The sequence below is a fragment of the Sus scrofa genome, chromosome 17 (assembly GCF_000003025.6).
Source record: "Sus scrofa isolate TJ Tabasco breed Duroc chromosome 17, Sscrofa11.1, whole genome shotgun sequence".
NCBI classification, from domain to species: Eukaryota; Metazoa; Chordata; class Mammalia; order Artiodactyla; family Suidae; genus Sus; species Sus scrofa.
Genome location: NC_010459.5, coordinates 30,335,051 through 30,360,275, shown reverse-complemented (window position 1 = coordinate 30,360,275; position 25,225 = coordinate 30,335,051). Strand labels below are relative to the sequence as shown.

General features: G+C 52.9%; 2 protein-coding genes across 2 annotated transcripts; both read right to left on the bottom strand.

The window, feature by feature from the left end:
- Positions 31 to 8,843, bottom strand: GZF1 (GDNF inducible zinc finger protein 1). The gene is given in 7 exon segments (XM_003134296.6): positions 31 to 2,340; positions 2,542 to 2,699; positions 3,068 to 3,235; positions 4,918 to 5,012; positions 6,298 to 7,483; positions 7,486 to 7,712; positions 8,539 to 8,843. Coding segments are annotated over 6 exon segments (2,163 nt in total). The 5' UTR covers positions 7,691 to 7,712; positions 8,539 to 8,843; the 3' UTR covers positions 31 to 1,989.
- Positions 18,647 to 21,897, bottom strand: NXT1 (nuclear transport factor 2 like export factor 1). Its single transcript, XM_003134295.4, has 2 exons — positions 21,554 to 21,897; positions 18,647 to 19,269 (listed from the first exon to the last, which is right to left on the bottom strand). Exon 2 carries the CDS (start codon positions 19,223 to 19,225, stop codon positions 18,803 to 18,805), a length of 423 nt encoding a protein of 140 aa, XP_003134343.1. The 5' UTR covers positions 19,226 to 19,269; positions 21,554 to 21,897; the 3' UTR covers positions 18,647 to 18,802.

The window sequence follows — 25,225 nt, the reverse complement described above, 5'->3', positions numbered from 1 at the left end:
AGGGCCCTTACCACAATTTGGCCTCAAAAAATGTCCCTTCTGTGGCAAGACACGTAACTTAACAGCTAAATCACAACTTATACTCACATTTGTTGGTTAAGATTATTGCCTTCGGCAAAGCTACACTTCTGTTAAGATCACCTTTCATAACGCTTTACACCCACCACCTGGCCTATTTTTTCAGACCCTGTACAACCAACTTTGGTTCAGAGCAAAGGCCGTAGGCTCAGAGCATCCCCTCGGTGGCCTGTCCTGAGGCTCTGAGGCCACAGTACCAGCAGTGGGGGCCCAGAGCCTGTCACAGCAGGAACACGCATGGGGCACAGGCCTTAGAATTAAGGGAACTATACCTGTTTCAATCAGGAGTCTTTTTGTATAGAACCTAAATCCTAATAAATGGAAGCAAACAGATTTGGGAACACTTTTTATAAAACAAACATTTATTAGCGCATTAAACAATTTTCTGTAGTTTCAAAGAAAAATTCAAGACAAATTCTTCCAACAGGTAACAAAATAACCTATTATTTAAATTCCTTCTCATTAAGATGACTTTACTCTGTGAAACAGTTCATTCATCCTGGCAAGTGACATGCGTGTTCTGTAAACACAGTAGGAGGTGCTGTCATGACTGGAGGTGAGGAGTCAGCAGCACTGCCTTGGGCGCAGGTGGAGCCTTGGGGTCGACGCCCACACCCCGAGGCTGTCCCTGCACACTCAGAGTGTCACCGGCAAGACTACGTCCTCGGTGGTTTCTGGTCTCTCACGCAGCTGTCTTCATCCTGGACTTTGTGCATCAAGTACCTTTTCCTTAGGGAAAGTGTTTTCACAGCAAGTTTAATAAATTAAAACATTAAGTAAAAAAGCAACTAGTGACAAAAAAATCCTCTTTTTTAAGTGAACATGTTTACTGGGGTCCCATGTGAGGCAAAGCATCCTGCACACGGCGGTGGCCTGCCCTCATGGCCAGACCTGGACCCAGGCTGGGTGAGGACGGCGGGATTACCTTCTGCTGCACGTGCCCTTTGCGAAAAAGGCCGCCAGGAGGCAGCCAAGAGCACTTAAGACAAGGTTAGCGGTTCCACAGCCCACTCTTAAGGCGAACCAAAGACATGTATGTGCCAAGGCTTTTGGTCCCTTCTGTCAAGTCCACACAGACGCCCAGGTGGGGGGTGGGGGGGCACAGGCGTGCGCCAGTGACTTGTCTGCGTCAGATTCCTGAGGTGTCAGAAATTCTGGATTTCTGAAAATTACAGAAATTGACTCAGAAAAACCTAACAAAAATACCAATATTCTGTTTAGATTTGCCACAACCACCTCATTGCTACTTGTGATAAAACAGCTACACTGAGGTGTTCTCAAAGCACCTTAATTTTTCACACCTCTATGCAAAAACTATTTTTCTGCTAGTCTTTGGTAGGACAGCTTTTTAGGAGTGAAACCCAACAGCCACGTTTCATCTTGGAAGTCATCTCCCGACCATCTTGCTAGCCGAGCCACATGGATGTGGAGTACGGCGCTCGGTTTAGCCCCACAGCCAGGGCTTGAGGGATGGCTGGGCACTGTCTCAGCCCCACTCCAGGGTCCCCAGAGCAGATCTGACTTGCTTCAGATAGGAAGCAAACAGCTGAGAACACATATATGGTCCCAGTTTTATTTCAAGTTGGTAGAAAAATAGCTTGGAAGTATCTGGGGGACAAACGCAGATGGAAGCTAAAGGCCCTGAGACAGTCGAGCCAGGCACCAGCAAGCGTGAGTTGGACACGGAGATGACAGTGATGACACCAGACTGAGTGAGGTTGCATAACTGCCTGGTTTGGTGATTAAGTGGCTGAGATCATGCAGATCAAGACTTGGCAGGGAAGCTCGGGAGATGGTTTGATGAAGACGACGTGCAAGGCATGGAAATTCAGGAAAACCTGCGGAAGCCATTCTGGCCCAATTCTCTCTCTTGGCTCCCGGCGTCCAGCTGATACTCACAGGTGCCCAGCTCTACTCCATGCTGGTCAGAGAGTGGAGCTGCTCGGGCCCCGGGTCGGCCTGGGGTGTCAGCTCGCTGAGCTCGCTGATGGCGGTGGCCAGCAGTGTGTCCTGGGACACCACAGGGCCGTCAGACTTGCAGGCTGGGTCTGCAAGCCTGTCCTCATGCACGGGGGGCACACTGCCCTGGACTGTGGCCAGGTTGTGAAAATGGCCATTTTCTGTGAAAGACAGCAGTTTATCAGAGAGTTTGGCTGTTGCGTACTCTTCATCAGGCTGTTCAGTCTTGTGCCCGTCGTCATTTTTGGGTGAGCCATCCACAATGACGAGGAAGGACTTCCACGGGGTGGTCTTGTCGTGGATCTGCAGACCGGACACAGAGCAGTCCCCGAACGAGGACCTGTCAACCTCCCAGGTCACCAAAATGGGGCGTGCCGGCAGAATGGCCCTCACTTCACCACCACCGTCCTGCCAGGAGGGTACTCACTCCACCCCCAGGCGGTGGTGGCCCTGCCGCAGGGTAAGGCAGCCGCCGCCCCCACCCCCGGGACCGCCCGCGCTCACCGAGGTGTGTCTCCGGAGGGTGGACTTGTCGGTGAACGTCCGCCCGCACGCGTTGCACATGAAGGGCTTCTCCCCCGTGTGGATCCGGTGGTGGCGCTGCAGCGCGTTGAGCTGTGTGAACTGCTTGCCGCACTGGTCGCAGCAGTAGGGACGCTCCCCTGGGAAGGAAGAGCTTGGCGCTACGGACACACGTCCCTGAGACACCAGTCCCTGGCCTCTGCGGAAAAGGTCCCTTCCCTGGCTGGAGCCACAGCCATGGACTTGGCCCAGTTCCCACAGCAGTGGTGGGCCTGTGGCATGTGTCCATGGCTGTATGTTGGTCACTGTCCCCAAATAACCGGAAATGCTGGGCGTGCACGCACCCACACCTGTGCTCATACAGTCACCCTTTGGGCTGTCAAGCCAAAAACCGTGCTATTTAGGACACAAAGCTAAGTTCCAAGTAAAGCTAGTGAATCTACACAAACCCTTCGGGATACTTTCCTGCCACACTGCCCTCCCATCCCCGGTGACACTCCAGCCATACCTGTGTGGACTTTGATATGCTGGTAAAGTGAATTCCGCTGAGCAAAAGTCCTGAAACAAACTTCACATTTAAAGGGTTTGGATCCAGTATGGATTCTGTTGTGATGCTTCAGATACTCCTTAGAAGCGAAACTCTTGCCACATGTTTCACACATGAAAGGCCGTTCACCTACATGAAGGATGAAACAGGAACTTAGAAGCGACACGGGCACTGGGACACGCAGGAGGGAGCTCCTCCCTCTAAAACCCACACGAACCCCTCCTGAGTGCGCTGGGGGGCAGCCTGTCATGTCTTCTACATTCAACTTCTCTTCAAATGCAGGGCTTGCTATTTGCTGCGAACTGGTGTAACCCACAAAGATTCCAGTAGATTAGATGAAGGAGCCCCTTCAGCCAGCTCCCATCCTGGAAATTCAGTCCTCCAAACAAGAAAATAGTCTACAGCCAGTGTGGTGGAATCACTGCGTTTTTGTTTTCTTGGCTGTGCCCGTGGCACATAGAAGTTCCTGGGCCAGGGATTGAACCGGCTCCAGAGCAACGACAACATGGATCCTTAACCTACTGAGCCACCAGGAACCTTTTCAAAGTGCTTCTGTGGGTCATCATCAGAATAAGAGCCCCTCGTGAAAGGGGACATCCAGGCTGGATGCTTGTGTCTTTTTCAGAGCAGCACTCCCAGCGCCGAGCAGGTCGCATGAGGAGGGTCGTCTGCCCTTTGCGCTGTGCAGCCTGGGCTCTGGTCCCATCAGACTCCTCTGTCAGGTGTGCTCCAATTTCACAAACGCAATTATAATTCCAGCTTTAATAAAGCCAAAAAAAAGAGTTCCTGTTGTGGCTCAATGGGTTAAGAACCTGACTAGTGTCCATGAGGATGTGAGTTCGATCCCTGGCCTTGCTGCAAGCTGCAGGGTAGATTTCAGATGTGGTTCGGATCCCAAGTTGCTGTGGCTGTGGCATAAGCCGGCAGATACTGCTCCGATTTGACTCCTAGCCTAGGAACTTCCACATGCTGCGGGTGCAGCCTGAAAAAATAAAAAAAAATAAAGGCCAAGTACATTGGCATTTTCATCAGATAACCAATTCTAATTTAATCTTTCAGTGTGACCTGCCCTTAGCCCCCACCTCAGTCTTCCATTAGACCCCAATTCTGCTCACTTTAGTAGTTCACCTCATTAAGTGGCTCACCTGTCTACTTTATATTTGAACTTAAGGCTCACATGACAGTGCTTAGAAGTAAAGGTAAGTAAAAAGCTTTGTCAGTGAGATAGTCAGTGCACAGCAGCTGGTGTCACTTGCCGCAGGGCCCTGAACTTCAGGAGGGTCTCCTAGGATCGGGCTAAGGGGCTTACGTGTCCTCCTTCACGGAATAAAATCACACCACAAAAAATTTTGAAAACCAATCTTTTACGCAAAGTTGGGATTAACCGTTTGCATAGCTGCATTTTTTCAAGGGGGCATCCACGTGCAGGTGTTTTCCATGACGTTCAGAGCCCTTCCTTCCAAGAGCCGGGTCGGGTCAGGAGGGGTAGATTTACCATCTACTGAACACCCCCCAGACAGTCAGGCGGTTCCCACCGCTCTTATCAGGAAGAAGCGGGTAAGAGCATGTGGCTTTTCCCATGTTCAGAACAATTTCTTTAGGACTCACGGGCCAGTTCCCAGGCCAGTGTGCATGGCCGCCGCCACAAGCGGCCCACAGCACTGAAGGCAGCAGGCGTATTCTATTTAGCTGTGCTCACTTCCCAGAGGGGAAGGCGCGCCACGGCTTTAACCCGAACCACTTCTAGGTGAGCTGTGGCTTCCCTTCCACAGCCAGGAAAGACATGCGAGCAGGACAGCCTGAGTGCTTACCTGTGTGACACCTTTTATGGTAAATCAGCATGTGGTTCTGAGTGAATCTTGCGCCACATTCATCACAGACAAAAGGCTTCTCCCCTGTGTGAATTCTGAAAGCACAGCACGCAGAGGGTAACTCGGTACGGGTTTCAAAGCTCACTTGGCAAAACCACTTCCACCCTCACCTACGGGACGGTTCACTGCAGAAACCCTAAGGCAAAGCCCTGAAAGGGACAGAGGCCCTGGCTCTCACCCCAAATCCATTTCTGCCTGCGGCCAAGACTGCCCGGCTCCGAGAAGCCCAGCATCTGGTTCGTGCACGTGCAGCCGGAGGCCTGGCCTCCCCTGGTGTTCACAGCACTGGACTGCACTGCACAGTTCTGTAAAGCTTCCTCGTTGGGAGTAAGCACCACAAACACCCCAGGGACCACTGCTGACAAAGTTCCACATGATCAAAATGTTTACCATCCTTCCCTAATTCGACAGAACAGTCTAGAAAGAACTGCTCTCAACATGAGGCAAGCTGGTCGCAGGTGCATTCCTGAGGATGGCATGGCTGTCACCAAGGTTACCAAGCCCTTCCTGAGCCAGGCTGTTAAGTGACAGTAAAGACGACGACACCCAGCTACCTCCCCACATAGCCCGGGTTCGCAGGCAGGTCTGAGGCAGAGGAGAAACCGGCCACATCTGGATTTCAAGCATAAACGTGGGAACTTTAAACACTGAATATCACCCACCTACAGTTCAAAGATCACTAAACAGGAAAATCTACTCAACAGTCTGTGATAACCTATGTGCGAGAAGAGAAGGGATATATTTATACGTATGACTAATCCACTTTGCTGTACACAGACCTGAAACTAACAGAACACTAAGTCAGCTATGCTCTTGCTCTAATAAAATTAAACAAACAAAAAAGCTTATTCTGGCAAGTTCTAAAATGTACAGTGATGCCCTGAAAGTTAAATTTTTAAATTATAGTGAGTTACATCTGAAAAAAAAAAAATCACTGAACAGAATCACTGTTTGTCCTAATTCCTGCATTGGGGCTAACTGGTGGCCAGCAGTCCCCAAGCCCAGAGAAGCATCACCTCACTAGCGTCTGCAGTGGGACTGTGCTACCCAGCTGGTCTCGGGCCCCCATTCTAAATGAAGCTTGGGGAGAGGGAGTGGGGTCGATGGCCCCCGCCCCACAGGAGTGGCTCCCAGGGAGGGAGCCCCCCTCAGCCCAGGCTGGGAGGACACCCCAGCATCGCTGCCCAGAGTGAACCCAGAGTCTCAAAACGGCCCCCGACTAGAGGGAGCAAGCTGACAAGTGACAGCTCGGGCGACACTGCAGCCACGCTGGCAGAGCCCCAAGACACCCCACCTCCCCCAGGGAGCCAGCAGGCCCACCTCAGGTGTGTCTTGAGCGCCGAGGGCTGCGAGAAGGCGGCCTGGCACTCGGGGCAGCCGTAGGGCCTGTGGCCGGTGTGCGTGCGCTCGTGCAACCGCAGCGCCGTCTTGGAGCTCAGGCCCTTGCCGCATTGCTGGCACTGGTGCCGCTCTCCGCCGCCCTCGTGTACCTGCACCACGTGTCGCTTCACGTCCTTCTTCCTCTTGAACTTCTTGCCGCACAGCTCACACGGGAAGCGGCGCTCGCTGCTGTGCACGTGGCGCTGGTGGCCCCTCAGGTTGCAGCGGTTGGCAAAGGTCTGGCCGCAGGTGTCGCAGCGGTGAACCACCTCGGTGGCCACACCATGGTGGTGCCTGATGTGCTTCAGGAAGCTCTTCTCGTACAGAAAGGCCTTCCCGCAGCTGGTGCATGGGAAGTCACTCCGCCTGGTCCCCAGCGTCCCTTCCTCCGCTGCAGCCCCCTCGTCCTCCTCCCCCTCCCCCGGCCTCGCTTCAGGCAGCGCAGTTTCTGCCTCCCTGGCACTGGCATCTCGGGCCTCCTCTTTTGTCCTTGGCTCCCCCTCTGTTCCCACAGCGTCCGGGCTGGGCTCTTGGGGTGCCCCGCAGTCCCCTGCATCGCTCGCTGCACTGCCCTGCTGCTCCCGGAGTCTGCGTGTGTACTTCTTTTTAGGAATTTCAACGAACACCTTCCTCCCAGCCAGCCTCCCGCTAGCCCTTCTGATCTTAGGGTAGGGGGGCTTCACAACCTCTTTTCTCTTGTCTGGCTTCTCCCTGGACTTCCTTGGGGGCAGAGCTGGCAATAAGCCGTTGCTGATTCTCTCTGCCTGGGGATCTGAGGAGCCCGGGAGGCTGCTGGTCAGAGGTCGGTCCCCAGCCACACCTGCCCCCCGAGTGTTGGGGTCAACAGCAGCAGCAGCAGCAGCAACCTGGGAGCCACCACCCTCCTCAACCTCCTGAGACTCGGAGAAATTCTGCAACTCCAGAAGTACTGACTCTAACATCTGTTTCTTTAACTGAAAACAGGTTTCAGATAAGTCCAAACATTTCAGCTTCTCAGCCATCTCCAGCATTCGCTGCACCCGATCTTCTTCCACCTGTACCTTTGCAGTATAGACAAACTCAAGAAAGGAAGCAAAATCGGCGACCTGCACTTCATCTAAGTAGACGTTAGTCCTGGCGCCAGCTGCGCCTTCTCGTTAAGGAAAACTTCCTTAAAAAACTTGCTGGTGGCCGCCAGCACTGCCTTGTGGGCCATGAACTCCTCGCGGACACCCTGGTACTCCACGCTGACCGTCACGTCGCACAGATGACCCAGCAGGCGGAGCTGGTGCATCTCGTGCAGAAGGTTCAGTGGTGAGGACTTGGATTCTAGCAGAACTGCACCACTCTCCATGTTTCTTCCTCCCAGAAGCAGCCTTGGGAACAAAACCAAAAATTACTCATGCATGAAGTAGAAGGATTAAAAATTATGAGGATGATTTCAGTTCTTGAGAGAACATAAAGTGATTAACGACAGAAACCCAACTTTTCTCATGTACAGATTCAAAACACACATCACTTCTTAGCATTTTTCTGAAGCCCAGATACAGCTTCATGACATACTTGCATGAAGAGAGACTGATCCCCCAAAGATAAAAGTTATGATTAATGAACTACGTTAAAGCAATACCTTATCTAGGTTACTTCCTAACCTGCTTACAGTCCCAGACCCCAAAACGAAGAGAATTTATAGCGACAATAAATAACGCCTACTTATTTGACCAGGAAACATAATAATTAAAACACATGGCGACCACTGTCTGCCTTGGAAAACAACCAACTAAATAACTACTATTCATGGACAAAACTTCATGGAAAAGTGGCCACGATCCACGGCCACCTCCAACCCCATAAGGCCCTACCACGGGCAGCACCGTCGCAGCACCTGAACGATGCGTGTTCAGCGGCGCTATCCTGGGCAGGGTTTTCAGCAGGGGTTCCTATGCAGGAGACTGACAGGCCGTCGTGAAGGCTGCAGCCGCGCGGGCGTCCCGGAGCAAGCTTCACAGGAAAGGCGCCGACAAGGTCACAGGGCAGGCAGCTACAGCCCGCCTCGCCCGCGCACCAGGTTCCCACTGCCCGGCCCGCCCGGAGCCCCGTCCTGCCCAACACGGCGCGAACGTTCCCCGCGGCGTACCTGCCGTCCGCTTCGGCATGTGCCGCCCTCCACAGGCCCAGGTCCCCGGGGCCGACCTCACCTACCCGTCCAGCCCGAGTGGCCGCCTGTCAGCAGGGCAATGGCCGCAGGTGGCCTCCTCTCTTCGCCGCTGCCGGCCGGACCACCTCCGGCTCCCTGACGGCCTCCCGCCCACTCGTGACCTTTGAGCCCGACTCGGAGCCCAGGCCGCAGCCTCCTGCCCCCCAGGCTGCTCACCCACCGCCCGCCCGGCCGCCGCAGACCCAGCGCTTCCGAGGACCAGGCCAGGGGACAGACGAACGGACCGGGGGCGGGGCGCGAGGGGCGGTGAAGGCGACGCCGATTGGCCGCCGTAGGCCCTGCCCCGCCCCTCGCGGGCCGGGTAGGGCCTGCGCACGCACGGCCGACTGCGGAGGCCCTTCGAGGAAGTTACGTGAGCCGACGCACCCTGCCGCCGCGCGTTAGGCCAGCAGCGAAGAATTACGTCACCCACCGCGAGCTAAAGTCTGCGCCTGCGCAGGAGGCTGCAACGGCAGCTCTGCCTCTCCCGCTACGCGGCAGGGGCGGGGTCGGCCTGCCCCCGAAAATCACGTGAGCTGCGGGCCCGCTGCAGCAGGTGGGCAGTACAAGAGGGCGGGTCGCCGGGGGGGGGGCGCGTGACGTCAGACGGTACTGGGCGGCGGAGGGTTGGGCACGGGGAGGAAGTGACACAAGGTGGAAGGGCTCAGAGAAGGGCGGAGCGTCGAGAGCCAGACTGGGCGGAGCGTTGGTGGAGGGGCGTGGCGTCAGGAGCTTGGCGCAGGGAGAAGCGGGGTATCCAGCGCCGAAGAGGGCGGGGCGTAAGGGTGATAGGAGGGTCCTGGAGGAGGGGCGGGGCTCCGCCACGTGCCGCAGGAAGCGGTTGGCTGATCCCTAGGTTCGTTGCGTGGTCCGGCTGGGTTCGTTAGACCTCGCTGTGCCGACGCGGTTCAGGAGCTGAGCGGGAGCCGTCTGCTCCTAGAGCCTCCGAACGTGTGCGATCTCTGGACACGGGGCGAGACCCTCTGGACACCTCTGGAACGCGCCCTCCACCCCAGGGGCTTAATATCACAGCTCCCCAGCCTCTGTTGATCCTCGTCTCTCCCAGACGTCCAGCGGGCCCTGGGCCGACTTCTCATCCGGTGTCTTCTGGTTAAGTTTGCGAGTGTAGAATGTGGCAGATCTGCTGCACAGCCGCCACCTTCCCTCTCTTACAGGCTCTGACACAGTCATAAAGCATCTGCCTGAAGTGGCTGGGATGCTGTGTGGACCAAAGCGCCCTGGTCCCGGGTAGTCGGGCCCAGGTGAGAGGGTCCAAGCAAGGAGGCTTCCGGCTGCCCTATTTTCCAGCTTCTGATTTGTAAGAACCTGCACAATCTTTACTTTCTGCTGCAGATAAAAAAGCATGTCCTGGTTCCAGAACAACCCCACCTTCTGTGCACAACTGCTGGCTCTGCCTCCAGGTTCACCCAGAAGTGGATCCTGCAATCGCTTCCCTTCTCAGGATTTTCAGAAGCCAGCCCAGTTCATGGAGCATGGGGCTCACCCCTAGGTGCACACACTGAGAGTTGAGTCCTTCCCTAGTAGTCTAGGACCCTCCTGCTCTCCCGCACCCAGAGCCCTGACTTCCTCCAGAAATGAATCTCCTTGCCCAAACGGGTTAATAAGAACAGTATGTGCCTCATGCTTACGGAGGGTGAGCCCTACTCATGTTAGTAGTATGTCACTTTCTCACAAAACTCTGCGAAGGGGTAGTATCATTATTCCTATATATACAGAGGAGGAAACAGAGGCACAGGAAGGTTAGCCAGCCTACCCAAGATCACAGCGAGTCTGAGCCAGGACTGAACCTCCACAGTGGTACTCTGTGCAGACCAGTCTCCCCAGCTACAGCAGAACAGAGATCAGGTAAATGCCAAAAGGGAACTAAACTGGGTGTGATTAAATAGCATACTAAAAGTTGTGTCTGGTTTGCATGAATCCATAAGTCAACACTGAGAAGTGTGGTTTCTAAGACATTGAGTGGAGGTGGGGCAGCTTCTTGCAAAACCCCAGGGACTTGGCCCTCCTGCCTGATTGCATCATGGCCATCTCACCTCCGCACCCTCCTGGGCACAGGCTGCTGGGTGCCGAATCCTTCCCTCCTCAGGCCGTTTGCACATCCTGTTCAGATCCTCCCTCTTTCCCCCAGTTAATTCATCTCCACTCAGCTGTCTCCTCCCCAGAAGCCAGCCCAGCTCCCTGACCAGGACAAAGTCTCACACCATAAGCTCAGACATGTTCATGATTTCCAGGCCCCTGGAGGTGTTTAGGGAATTGGAGGTGGGGCTCTAAGCACCAAAAAGGAAGGAGTTGGGAAACAGTCATTTGCCATTTTAAAACTGCAACGTACCCAAGATAACAGCAATTTGGGAGCCAGGACTGAACCTCCACAGCAGTGCTCTGTGCAGACCAGAGTCCTAAAGATGGTCATACTCATATTCCAGTGGTTCTGGACTGAATCTTTGTGTGTGATAACATACACTATATTTGTACACCAGTATAAACATAATGACTTTCTACTGGATAACAAGTATCTGAGTCCCTGTGTTCATTTCTTTTGGGGATGTATCTAGAGCCTGAATTGCTGGATCATGTGGCAATTCTGTATTTAACTTTTTGAGGAACCCCCCATCTGTCTTCTACAGCAGCTGCACCATTTTCCATTCCCACACGCACATTCCTCACCAATGGACTGAAACAGTTTTAAGTAAGGGATTTTCACACAAACAGTGTCTTAGTGTCTCCAGCATGATGTTCAACTTATCAGACCTCTCCATAGTTTCAAAAAACGTAGTCCTCAGTCTTCAAGATATGAGCCCAAATAAAATGGCTGCAAGAAAAGCCTATATATATAATTCATGATAGGAGGTGGGAAATATACAAAAGAATAGCACCTTATTTTTTGAAAGAGTTCAGATTCCATTAAATCATAATTCACATATAGTATCATGAGCCTCACATTTGTGTAAATTTTTTTTTTGGTTTTTTTTTTTTTTTTTTTTTTTGTCTTTTGTTGTTGTTGTTGCTATTTCTTGGGCCGCTCCCGCGGCATATGGAGGTTCCCAGGCTAGGGGTCGAATCGGAGCTGTAGCCGCCGGCCTACGCCAGAGCCACAGCAACGCGGGATCCGAGCCACGTCTGCAACCTACACCACAGCTCACGGCAACGCCGGATCATTAACCCATTGAGCAAGGGCAGGGACCGAACCCGCAACCTCATGGTTCCTAGTCGGATTCGTTAACCACTGCGCCACGACGGGAACTCCACATTTGTGTAAATTTAATCTGGCCACAAATGCTTTGAGATAAACTTTCAACAGATTGTCAAAATAAGTGATGTACCACTTTTTATAGGACAATTTCAAATAAAACCTTGTAACATTGCTTCAATCTTAACTTGTCACTATCAAAGATCCTAAGAGTTTAAAAGAACACAGGAAGTATTTAGAAGGAAGAAATCCATGTAGACACAGAAGCATGAATACATGGAAAAGAGCAGCCAGGATTCTGTGTTCTATCCAAGTTAGCGTTCAGTGCTGAAAGGACTTCTTTAGTTGGGATCATAATAGCTTTAGCGATTGACCAAGTGGATATGATTGTTATAGATTTTATCTTCAGTTCCCTTTAAATTTTTTGGTCTTTTTTTTTTTTTTTTTTTTTTTGCTTTTTAGGGCCGCACCCACAGCATATGGAGGTTCCCAGGCTAGGGGTCTAATCAGAGCTGTAACTGCTGGCCTACACCACAGCCATAGAAATGCCAGATCCAAGCCACGTCTGCAACCTACACCACAGCTCATGGCAACGCTGGATCCTTAACCCGCTGAGCAAGGCCAGGGATTGAACCCGCAACCTCATGGTTCCTAGTCGGATTTGTTTCTGCTGCACCACGACGGGAACTCCTTCAGTTCTCTTTAGATATGCTATGTGATCAGGTTACAAAGTGGAAATTACATTGGGTTATTGAAAGAAGCTATAGAAATCAACAAGGAAAACACCAACGGCCCAATGCAAAGCTAGCAAAGAACGCAGACAACTTACAAACGCATACACATAGTGGATACAGGGGAATATTCACATATGCATATGCATGTGACAAAGAGGAGACAAGGGAATACTACAAAAAGGATAAACAAATGAATGCCACAAATTGACCAGAGGTTAAACAATAACCTGTGATGCAGAATTTGCTGTGAGAATGCCATCTCGGCGTGGTTAGAATAGATGTTTATCTCCATGTAACAGGCCCTGAAGTCATCCTAAGGAAGTAAGAGGGAGTGAACAATTTTGAAGTAATATTAGTGAAAATTTGGGAACAGCCGGCTTGCCCACAAGAAGGACTGAATCATTTATAATACATCCATGCACTGGTTTATTATGCAGTTATTAAAATAACATTTTAAAGAATGTTTAATGGAGCTTGTGGTAATCATTCCACAATACATACGTTTATTAAATCACCACATACTCTTTAAAGATAAATAATTTTGTCAAATATACTTCAATATATCTGGAAAATCACTGAATTTCTTGGAATGCTCACCATATTATAATGTAAAGAAGGTATGCTGGTTTAATCAGGAAATGATCTGCTTTAAAAGCAAAGCTATAGGAGTTCCCTGGTAGCCTAGCAGTTGAGGATCTGGTGTTGTCGCCATGGCGAGAGTCCATCCATGGCATGGGACCCTCCACATGCCATAGGTATGGAAAAAAAAGGGGAAGGGCTGGCAATATTGCTACCATTGTTACAAACATCTTAGAATTTCTTAAAAAAAAAAAAAAAAAAAAAAAAGCAAACAAAACCAGACCAGGAGACCAGGAGGCACTACCTACAACAAATTCTAAACTGCTTCAAGAGGAACACAGAAGCTGCCTACCTCCGCCCGCCCCGCCCCAGGTTCCGAAGCACTCACCACCCATTGGCTGTCACACAGCCTTCCAATTGGTCCTGGGCCGTCGCCGAGTGATGACGTCGATAGCCTTGCGTGCAGCCCGGAAGCGCAGGAAAGTGCCCCACTGCTAAGCTGTGGAGGCCCTTCGGCTCTCAGACCTCCGCCTGGGGGCTGCGGGGCCTGAAATTGGGGCATCTCAGCCTTCCGTAACCCACCGGGCGGCCTCGCAGAGACCGGTGAGCTGGACGGGGTCGCGGCTGCTGAGAATTCCACATGGGGTCAATTTTCGAAGACTGCGGTCCTGCCTCTTCCCAGGTTTGCAGCTCTGGAGGGAGGCTGCCTTGTCTATCCCTGAGACTGTATCTTCATTGTAGTTCAAGAAACGCCACATGCCAGTGTGCAGGGCCGCTGGCTTGTCCACGTTTACTGCCCGGCATAGGGTCCGTGGAGAAGGCCATGCTGTTGTGGGCAGGAGACCCCGTGCGACATTTTCACCTAGCTCCCTTCCTGCTCATTCCTGTGTTACTGTGACCCACTGCCGCCCCGAACCTCCAGATGAGAATCGGTTCTTGTCCGTGGGACAGTGATATTTGAGGGCCGCCCACCAGACCTTCATTTTGAAGGCTCCCTGGTCCGACCACTCCGATGGGAGTTTCCCCAGCATGCTCAGGGTTGGAGGTTGCTGGGGATTCAGGAACACCCTCCACAGGGTTTGCAGGTCTTCCTGGTGAGGTGGCCTGCTAAGCACCTGCTATGAAGTGCGTGCCTGAGCACTAGCAGCCTGTCTGCTCATGTAACGTTTCGTTCCCTTTTAACCACCTTGTTTTCTCTCTGCCCTGTAGAAGGCCTTGGTTCTGAATTTCTGAATAAAAGCACAATAGGCTTGTGTGTTTGGGACAGGTGGGGGTTGGGGGAGTGTTTGGGGTGGGGGACACCTGATGGGACAAGAGGGGCCCAGTTTCCTTGGCTGGGCCTGCGGCATGGAAGCGGGCACAAATGCCCGCCATGCCTTAGAAAGGGGAATAGCTCGCCTTCAGGCTGGAGCAGGAGATTCAAGTGGAAGTCTTAGCCTTTTCCTCCCACCCGCCTGTCAGAAGACAGTGTCCACACTTCATGTGAGTCATGGAAAATAAAACGACTGACTCTGGCTCACCTTCCTCTCTGAAGTGGGAGATGACAAAAAAGTGCAAGGCTGTGAGCAGGATGGCAGAGAGGAGACAGGACATGTCTTCACATCTGGATCTAAGCCGCATCTGCATTTACTCTGGGGTGGCTTTCCCAGAGCACTTTCAAACTCATGTTGTGCCTCTTTCAAGGAGGAAGCAGATGAGGGCCTGATATAAGCAGCTTTTGGCAGGAAAGAGCTCTTTGCAGGAAACCACCCTCAGCAGGGCACCTTCCTTGTCACTTTAGCAAAGCTGTATTGTCACTAACCTTAAACCAGGCGCCCCCATGCTCTATTCATCTCCTGCCCAAGCACATCTTCAAATCTTTTGATCACACAAAGCCTTGCCTAACCTGTTGGTTCTTTCTGTAGAATAAAGAAGTAGAAAAGAATAAGCAATTAACAGATGCCTAGACATCTTCCCCAGCCTCCCACTTCAGGAATCTCACAAACAGGACAGCATCTAAAAAAAGATCACAAGGAGTCAGCAGGCCTGCACACAGCAGGGGACGGCTATGACTCTGACCCTCATCTCAATGATGAACTGAGATCACTTCCCCCTTTTCCCTGTAAAAACTTTCATGGCCAAGCAGAGTCTTCAGAGGTGGTTTTCTGGAACATGAGTCTGCCTTCTCCCCAGATTGCCAGCTCTCTGATTAAAGCAACATTTCCCATTTCTATCAACATTTGCCTTGCAAGTGTGGAATCTTCGAGTGGTGGGGAGAGGACCTGAGACTGGCAACACTGATGTTCTTCCGGAGTTGAGGAACAAGGCCTCTTGCCTTGCCTCCTGACAGGCAGGAGAAATTCTCTCCTTAGGAGATGGCAGCAGGGGTCTGAACTTCATGTTAACCCTGCCCCTGAGACACATTCAGCTAAGAAGGGGCTTGTGTCCCCTCTGACTCCTGGGCCTGGCCACACTCCATTTCTGAGTTCTCAGCCACCCATCTCTGGACCAGCTTTCGGCTTTACTTCTGCCCCAGGACAGCAGGGACCGACGACCAGGCTTGGCAGACAGCCTGATGGCCCCCTGCTCGTAGCACCCCTGGCCCCACCCCCAGTCCCCTCCTTCCCTATTTCCAGGGGCCACCGTGCAATTTGGGGTTTTTTGGGGGGCTGAAAGTAGGGTAACCGACTAGTTCCAGATCTTCTGGGACTTTCTTGATCTTAGCATTGAAAGTCCCATCTAGGAACCCCCAGTCCTCAGCAAACCAGGCCAGGACCCTCCTTCAGCCAGCTCCCTGCCCACCTCCATCACCCCTGAGTTTCTTAGCCATGAGTCTTGGAGGGTAACAGAGGAGTTGGCCATCTCTGAACCTGGGATCTTTTGTGGGGCACTAGAATGGGTTTTCTGAGGCCCCCAGCACTGCTGAGATCTGGCCTTGCAAAACAGGCCTCCTGCTCTGGGGGACTCTTGCTTCCCTGGAGACTCAGCCCCAATGACCATGGAGGCCCAATTGCCCGGCACCTGAGATACCTCCTCCCAGGCTGGGCTCCCTACTCAGGCCTGACTTGGCCCGGGACACTGACCAGGGTTTGCCCCTTGTGCAGGCTGCTGCCATGCAGCTGCCACCATCCTTCTGTCCTGCCAGCTCTCCATCTAGTCCCCAGGGTTGGGGCCATTTGCTGTCAGGGGGTGAGATCCTTCCTGCTATGGCAGCAACACCCGCCCTGCTCAGAAATTCCAGGTGGACCAGCCCTGGGCTGGAGGTCCTTGTAGGCTGTGTCCAGTAGGGTCTCCTGCCAAGCCCAGCAGGTCCTGCTGAGGCCCCTTCTCTCTAGGCTAGAGGCAGGGGACATGGTGAAATGTAGCCAGGCTTGCTGTGTACAGGGACGCCTACAGCTGCTGCCCTGAAACCTCCAGGGGGGAGGGTCACGTCCAGCTCTGGGGGCCCTATGGGACCTGTACCCTCTACCCAGGCCTGAGGTGAGGAAGGTGGCACCCACGTCACCCCCTAAGGACAGAACCTTGAGGCCCGAAGTCCAGCAACACCTCCCTCCAAACCAGTCCCTGCACTAACCGTCTGTTGGGCCGCGCCCACAGGCCTGCAAGTCCTGAAGTTGCTCGGCTGCAAGACTCAAGAGCCCTGAGACAGTAATAGAGACATCATTAGTTAAAAGAGCAGGGGAACCTTACATGTCTGAAGCCAGGTCTGGGAGCGACACCCGCTATGACAGACAATGGACAGGCACAGTGTCACGCTGGCTGCAGTCTCGACAACTGGGGGGAGAGAGGCTACCATTTATAGGGGGATTGAGGGCAGGTGGGCTCATCTGTTACCAGAGAAACCATGTCCCTCAAGCCCATGGGTTAACGACCATCAGGAGGGCATGCTTCCTTTACATAAACCAGCAAGTGAGGCCAGTGTGGCCAAAGGGGCAGGGGACCAGGGACAAGTACATTTGTGTGAGTAGGGGCAGGTGACGTAGAGCACAGAACAGCCATCCTGAGTGGTCTGACACCCCTCTCTGGCCCCGAGGAACAGTGCTCCAGGAGCCCAGTCCACACCTCAGCTGGGAACCTCAGTCCTATCTCACCTGTGTATTGCCAGGATCTCTACCACTGGCCAGACCACTCTCTAAATGGCTCTGAAGCTGAATGTATTGAACTGACCATTTCTTTTTTTTTCTTTTCTTGTCTTTTTGCCTTTTCTAGAGCCACTCCCTTGGCACATGGAAGTTCCCAGGCTAGGGGTCTAATTGGAGCTGCAGCGCTGGCCTATGCCAGAGCCACAGCAACGCGGGATCTGAGCCATATCTGCAACCTACATCACAGCTCACAGCAACGCTGGATCCTTAACCCACTGAGCAAGGCCAGGGATCGAACCTGCAACCTCATGGTTCCTAGTCAAATTCTTTAACCACTGAGCAACAACGGGAACTCCCTGAACTGACCATTTCTAAGTCTTGCCCTAACTGGATTACAAGCAGCTTGAGGGCAATGTCCCCATGACACACCCACATCTAAATCTCCTTTCTCACTTGAGATTTTGTTACCATCCCCAACTGCTAATAGTTTAAAAAACGGCTTTCTTTCTCAGGTAATTAGTCTGTGGGTAGCCAAGTAGGGCTATTCTGGAGGTCCATGTGGTCACCAGGAACCCAGGCTCCATCCAGCTCAGCACTAACTTACCTTGAGGGGACAGCCAAGCCATCCTCCTGGCCCCATTGTGCCAAAGCCAGTGGTCCGGCCACCACAGCTGCTTCCCAGGCAGCAGGACAGAGGAAAAATGGGCTTTTGATGTGGGGACTTTATCTCATATCCGGCCCAGCTGTCATTGAGCTGGGAGCAGCCTTGGGTGCTCAGCAAGGCTGAGGAGGAGAACTAAGAGGAAACAGCCATCTGTGCAGTCTGCACATGGGCACCTCTTTCCCCTCAAGGGTCCCCATCCTGGTCCTAACCCACCCCCTAGCACACCTGTCTCTCAGCTTTACCTGGAAGCCATGTGTCCGCAAGATCTCATCTACACACCAGAGGATGATGGAAACTTCTAGCTTTCTAATCCTTCTTTACTTTGGAGAAATGCAGTTAGAGTTGGTCCTCGGGATCAGTAAAACCAGCACCTAATTTGATATCCTCCCTCCCACGCCCATACTTCTTCCTCTTAAAAGCAGTTCTCTTCTGCTCTTTGTGCAGAAGCAGTCGCGGCAGCCGCCTTGTTTTATAAGCAGTTATCAGCTCCAGCCTTGGTGTTTCACCAGCCCTCATCCACCTGACTCTCCGCAGAGGGGCTGAGGTGTCAGGGGTTCTGATGTGCTAAAGGGAATTGGATACGAAGGGCTGGGCTGCTCCTGTGAAATGCCAGTGAACAGCCCCATCCTGAGACTCAGGAGCACTTGGCCCAAGATGTGTGGCCTGGTCATTTTCAGTGTCCCAAGGGGTTCTGGTGTGAGCAGGCCGTGAGCCCACCTCTGGGACGCCTGTGCGCACACCTGCTCCTGGGGAAGGCCCTGGACCTCAGCCTCCGCAGGGCCTTCCAAGCTTGCTGCCTGCAACTCTCCTTCCCCTCCACCTCCCTACCCAAAACCTACCAAACATACTGGGCAAAGGGAAAAAAGCAACATTCGTATTATTTTTTTAATCATCAGAGTTTCCAGAACCAGGGTCTCCACTGGGCAAGTAGAAAAATAGAGAATTTCACTACTTTGAAAAGGCAGCTATGACAAACAAGCATGTGCCCAGGAGGGCCCTTGGCCTCAGTGGGCTCCCAGCGCCCTAGCAGGCCCAGTCCTGGAAGCGGAAGCAATCACTGGCGATCTTCCATACTGCGTTGCTGGGTGAGGCCTGGGCCGTCAGGATGAAGTTCTGGTTGAAGTCCCGCTGCTTGTTGCCCTCAAACTTCACCGTCCCACAGATGACCACGAGGACAGTGGTCTGGCTCGGTGTGGCGTCGTCGTGGACAGGCTGGCAGTCTACCACGTTGATCTGGAACTCGCTGGAAGGCAACATCTCAAAAAACTCACTCAAGGATTCTTGTCCCGAAACGGCATTGCCGTTCCACACCAGGGTGGCAGTGCCTGTGTACAGGCGGGACAGCAACCTCCGCCGCTTGTCCATGGTGCTGTAGTACACGTTCACAAACTCCTCGGCTGCGCGGCAGGCCTGGTCCACGTAGGTCTTGAAGTCCACGGATGCCATCTCCGGCCTCCGCCCAGGTGCCTCCTGTTCCTGGGGGAGCCAGGCTGTGGGGCAGGAAAGTCGAAGAGAGCCTGTGTGAGTGCCAGCGTCTTCTGCTGGTGGCAGAACAAATACATACGGTGGAGAGGATTCCAGAAGACACTGGTGCCGATGCCTAGTCTTACTGCGCCTCAGTTTGCTCGTTTTAAAGTTACTGTGCGTAACTGAATGTAGGAATAGACAAAGCAGTGTACACCGCACGCTGACAGAAAAAGCCTGAGACCCACACATTCACAAGTGGCAGCTATTACTATGAATTCTAATGAACTCATTTTATAAGCTACAGGCCATCTGACTATGGAAGGCTGCTTTATCCTGGCAGAGAGGAACAGGTGTGGCTGCCCTGGAGAAGCAGGGAAGCAGTGTACCCCGTAAAGACAGTGCACCCAGGAAGGGAAGAGAGGCCCAATTAAGGCCAGCCAGCCAGCAGAGCTCAGCTGATGAGTCTGGGGCCATCTAGTATGAGCTCAGCCACAGGGCCTGGGGAGCGAGGAGAAGGCAGGTTTCTTAAGAGAACAAATGCTACGAGGACTGGACAGGACCGCTATGGTGGCTGCAGTCCTCATGCTGCTGGGCACTGAGGAGCGAAGCTGGTGCTGACTGGAATGAGGGAGGATGTGCAGATCCTAGGAGCACAGGGAAGCCCTGAGTGCTAATGAAAGTAGGCAGGGGCCAGACGGAGATTCTATGAGGTGCAGGGCGAAGGGGTGGTGGCAGCAAAAAAGAATTTTGGCTGAAGCCAAAATGTCAACTTCCTTTATAAACAGTCCAGAGGAAATTCCCTGGTTGCCTAGTAGTTAAGGATTCAGAGTTGTCACTGACTCAGGTTCGATCCCTGGCCCAGAAACCTCTGCAGGCTGTGAGAATGGCTTAAAAAAATAAAAAAAGAAAAAGAAAAAAAGTGCCCAGCAATATAGATACCCATTATTAGAAACATCTTTGAGTTCCCTGGTGGCTCAGTGGGTTAGGGATCACTGCTGTGGCTCTGGCTACTGCTGTGGCATGTGTTTGATCCCTGGCCCGGGAACTTCCACTGCCAACTGCTGTCCCCCGCCAAAAGGAACAGCACAAACAACAACAAAACCAGTCCAAAAGCATAAGGAAAAATTATTACTTGCTTTTTTTCCGGGTATGGTACAACTGTTCTGTTCTTTTTTTGCATGATTAAAACATTTCACCACACAAAAATCAAACAGAGGACAACATTACCAAGATAGTGAATATGTTTAGATTTACAAACTTAAATATTGAATATTTTTTCGTTTCAAAGACCTTAACTTAAAAAAAAAAATCAGGAGTTCCCACCATGCTGCAGTGGAACAGCGGAAACAAATCCGACTAGGAACTGTGAGGGTGCAGGTTCCATCCCTGGCCTTGATCAGTGGGTTGAGGATCTGCTGTTGTGTGAGCTGTGGTGTAGGTTGCAGACATGGCTTGGATCCTGCGTTGTTGTGGCTGTGGTGTAGGCCGGCGGCTACAGCTCTGATTCAAACCCTAGCCTGGGAACCTCCATGTGATGCAGGTGTAGCCCTAAAAAGCAAAAAAAAAAAAAAAAAAAAAAAAAAAAAAATCAGCTCATGTAATAGATAAAAGACCCCAAGTAGGGCTGGGAAGAAGTCAGGAACGCTTAAGGGCTAAGGAAGGTGGAGGCCTGAGCCTCCAGGACAGAACTGGCGAGGCTGGAGATAGATCCCTCCAGAAAGGGGCCTGGGGGCCAGGCGCCCACGCGGGTTCTGCCACCCCCTCCTGAGGATCTCAAGTCCGGCTCTGCAGACACTCACTTGTAGCTCCTATTTTCTAGCGCTTAACATTGCACCACGTCTTTCAATGGTCCCCAGAATGGACGAGGCGTTACTGTAACAACTTCGCTAATGAGAAAAGAATACTTAGGTGTGGATGAGGGTCCGCGTGGGCACACCCCCATCTGTCATCTAAGAACACGATGTTGGGACGGTGCTGTCCTCTCACTGACTCCTGCCTTTCTGGGGTCAAATGTGCGGGCACTCGTTTCCCGAGGGCTAGTTTATAATCCGTCCCCCGCCCCGCCCCCACAGGCCTGTCTCCCTCGCTGGACTCCCCCTCACCCGGCTTCTACGCGATTCCCCGGTACCTGGGTTCCCTGCCTCCGCGGACACAGCTCAACCTGCCGCCCACCTGGAGGGTCTGCAGGAAGAGAGTCATTCCTGCGGGGCTGTAACCTGCTTAAGTCTCGCGGCAGGACCAGCCTGCATCCCCACAATGCGGGGGCAGAGGGTAGGGGGGGCACCTACCGGCACGGAAGACACCTACCTGAGCGGGGGGAACTACCTGAGCGGCAGGGGCAGCGGGGCGGCGGCCCTGGTCGGCGCCGGTCAGCGTGGAGATATGACCCCAGTCAGCGGGGGCCTCAGTCAGCTGGGGTCGGCGTGGGCGGCTCTGGTCACGCGGGCCGCGGCTCCGCGGGGACCCCCCTGACGGTCTGGCCTGGCCTGCCGAGTCTCCGCGCTCCTCCGCCGCTTGCTTGAAGGGGCCGGGAAGAGCCCCCCCCTCCGCGCCCCTTCCTCCCGGGACCTGCCGGGTCTCGTCCGCGCCTCCGCGGGTTCCCGCGCGGGGCCAGCCAGGTCGGCGCAGACGCGAGCTCCAGGCCCCGCCCCTCCCTGTGACGGGCAGCTGTATCAGCCAGTGGGACGGCGGGGCCGGAAAGCCCCGCCCAGGTGTGGCTCGAGGCCTCGAGGCTTCCGGGAGAGGCGCTTTCCCAGAAGACCACAGCAAATCCGCGCTTGAGTCTTAATTGGTTCATCCGGGTCACTGACTCCGGCGCAAGGTAGATGAGGCCCCTGATTGGGGTCTCCGGCACTGGGGGCGGGGCTGTCTCGCGGCTGCGCAGAGGCCTCTAGACAGGTGAGGTTTACTAGTGCTCTGCGTTTTCCCGGCGTCTCTATGGTCAGCTTACCTAGCGCGCACCTTTGCCTGTTTTCCTAAGAGGACCCTTGCTTTCAGGTGTCAGGACAAGTTTAGAAACTGGGGCGGGGGGGGGGGTGCTCTACAGCATAGGTGACCTCCCACTTAAGTAGTCAATCATTTGGATTATAAAAAAATAAAATGCTGGCTGAGTAAAAAGCGTGAACTGAACTAACACTTCTGGAGTGGTATTCACTCTTCAATGTCTTTACAAAGCCCAAGCCAGTGAAAATGGAGTTTAATGTACAAAACTCTGAATGACCGTATGACTGGAATGAAAACGGGAGTTGACCTCCCCTATGACCCCTGGATTGGATGTCCTGCTGCTTTTGAGTTTCTTTGTTTCTCATGTAAGCCCTTTTCATTTCATTCTCATACCTTAGGCGGAGATATAATCATCATTCCTGATTGTATAGACGAGGAGGCAGAGAGATACAAATTAAATGACAGCTTGGAGTCACAGAACGCCTTCAGACCTAGAAAAGATGTTTAGGAGGGCATTTATCCTGCTCTGAGTTCTTCGAAAACGCAAGGCTTTAACGCTGAGAGGCAGCAGAGTCAGCAGCAGGAGAGTGAGAGGGCAGGAAACTTCTAGATTTGTGTCACCAGCAAATTGTTTCTGACCCACAGCAAGAGTTTTTGTCTTTTTGTCTTTTTAGGGCCACACGCAAAGCATATGGAGGTTCCCAGGGCTAAGGGTCTAATCGGAGCTGTAGCCGCAGGCCTAGGCCAGAGCCACAGCAACAGCAGATCCGAGCCCCCTGTGCGTGTGACCTACACCACAGTTCACGCCAATGCCAGATCTTTAACCCACTGAGTAAGGCCAGAGATCGAACCCGAAACCTCATGGTTCCTAGTCAAATTTGTTTCTGCTGTGACACGACTGGAATGCCAATAAATATTGTTTGAATTAGCAGACAGTCCTGGGTTCAACTCATTGCTCCATAACATTCTAGTTGTAATGACTCTTCTCTATCAGTTAACCCTCTCCTCTTGGAAGCAAGCCTGGTTTTTACTGCAGCTGTGGTGCTTGAGTTGGGAGGTTAGAGATACCTTTGGCTCTAAGCGCCCAATTCTGGGGTAGTAGAATGCCCAGTTAGGGCCACTGAACCTAGAAAAGGAGTTTGCCAGGGGACTGGGGGAAAGATGCTATTTCTCCTTCTGGACATGTGATATGTGGATGGTGCTGTGGCAGCTATTTTGCCACCCTGAGGAGGGAGCCCTTGTGTGACGAGGTAGACAAGAGAGATGGGGAGAGATCAAGCCTTTGATAACTGTATTGGGAACCAAATCAACCTTGAAGTTTGAGCTTTCTAAAAGCCAGTACATTCTCTTTTTACATTATTATTACTATTTAAAATTGAGCATAAGCAGAAAATACTTGTAAGTTATCTGGCAGGGCTTAGTGCACTAGCAGAGTGTGTGAGTTAACCTCCCCTGAAACTCAGGGCCTCATCTATAGAGGAGGGAAAGTAATACCATCATTTCCTCTGGTTGACGTGAGGAGCGAGTGAATGGTACAGGGTGTGGTCAGTGCTTAGCCCAGGGCTGACCACACAGCAAACATTCAGGGGACGTTAGTGTGCTTTGACATTTTCCATTGACAGCAACTTCCTTGTTTGCCAAGGATCCTTCCCCAAACTGGCTCTGTAACTTGGGACAAATGTACTGACAAATTGGTAGGATTTGTCACCAAATCACATGGGCACCTTCTGGAAGATGAGCCCAGCTGGAGCAGCTGTGAAGCCAGTGGCCCATTTGCTGAGTGGAGTCTGTCCAGGGAGGAAGGACGCAGGTGGTCAGATATGCAGAGCTGCTGGCAGCTCTCAAGACTGGCCTTATGTAGGCATCTTGGGGTCTGTGAACACCAGGCTGAGTTTTCCCCGTTGTCACTGCACTTCTCTGGTGTCACAACTAACAGTGTTTGTTTGCTGTGTGACTTGGAACTGATCAACTCGCGGGTCTACAGTGATGGCTGGCCAGTTGTGCCTCCAATAGCGGCTGCTAAAAGAAACATGTGCTATTTTTTTTCTCTGCTTTAAAGGAGTCATCCAAGCTGCTGCTAGATGGGGCTGCATTTCTGGGAGGTCACTTGGGACCTGACTTTTGGGGAGATTCTGGGGAGACAGGAAGAAAGGAGGCCCATATGCTTAGGAGCTGAGGTGTGGCCATGAGCCCAGAGGGGAGGTGTGAGGTGGACAGCCATGTGACCAGGGAGAGAGAGAGCTGGAGTGAAGCTGTGCGCGCGCACGCGCGCGCGCACACACACACACACACACACACACACACACCACAGTCACTGTGAAGAGTGGCTGCCTTGACTCCCAATGGTTTCTCATTCCTTCTGTGGCAAATTATACTTTCCAAAAATGGCCACACTAAGACTTGGCTCCCACATGCTCATCCAGCACTGTGCCTTGCCTGGGTCAGAAGTTGGCATTAGTTCCCTCCTCCCCTCCTCGTGGGCTCAGGTGGCCCTCCACTGTTCAGAAGAAATAGTCTGTGCAACCTCCGTGGGCTCTGGGTGCAGGTGTCCTTGGCACCAGCCACTGTGCGGTGTAAGCCCTGGCCATGTGGACAGGCCCGTGGGAAGAGGAACAGCTGAGCCACCTAGACGCTAGCAGTCCTGGGAGCCAGCTGCCTTGGAAATGGACTCCCCAGTCCTGGTTGGGTTGCCAGGGCTGGTATGGCTGGTGTGGCTCCAGGCAGAAATGAGCCCCCCTTCCATGCCCCAGCGATCACAGATTCCTGAGCTGCCTCTGTTGCTGGTGGTGCTGCCTGTGTCTGGCCTAGTCAGTGCCCACTGACTTAACTCTCTGGACCCTCCCATTTCTCAGCTTCTCAGCAGCTTCCATGAACTGCCTTGTGAAGTGCTGGTGCCTGGTGGGCGTCTTAGCCTGGCTCCTCCAGGCTAGCATGTTCAGAACAGGGACCTGGTGCAGATTGTGGGTTCAGGAGGTGCAGAGCCCTTCTGGGGTGGTGGGGTTGAGACAAGAAGGCTGGTGTGACACTGTGATTTAT

Coding starts and splice junctions, on each gene's coding strand:
- NXT1 (XM_003134295.4), bottom strand. CDS start 19,225: ATGGCATCCGTGGACTTCAAGACCTACGTGGACCAGGCCTGCCGCGCA.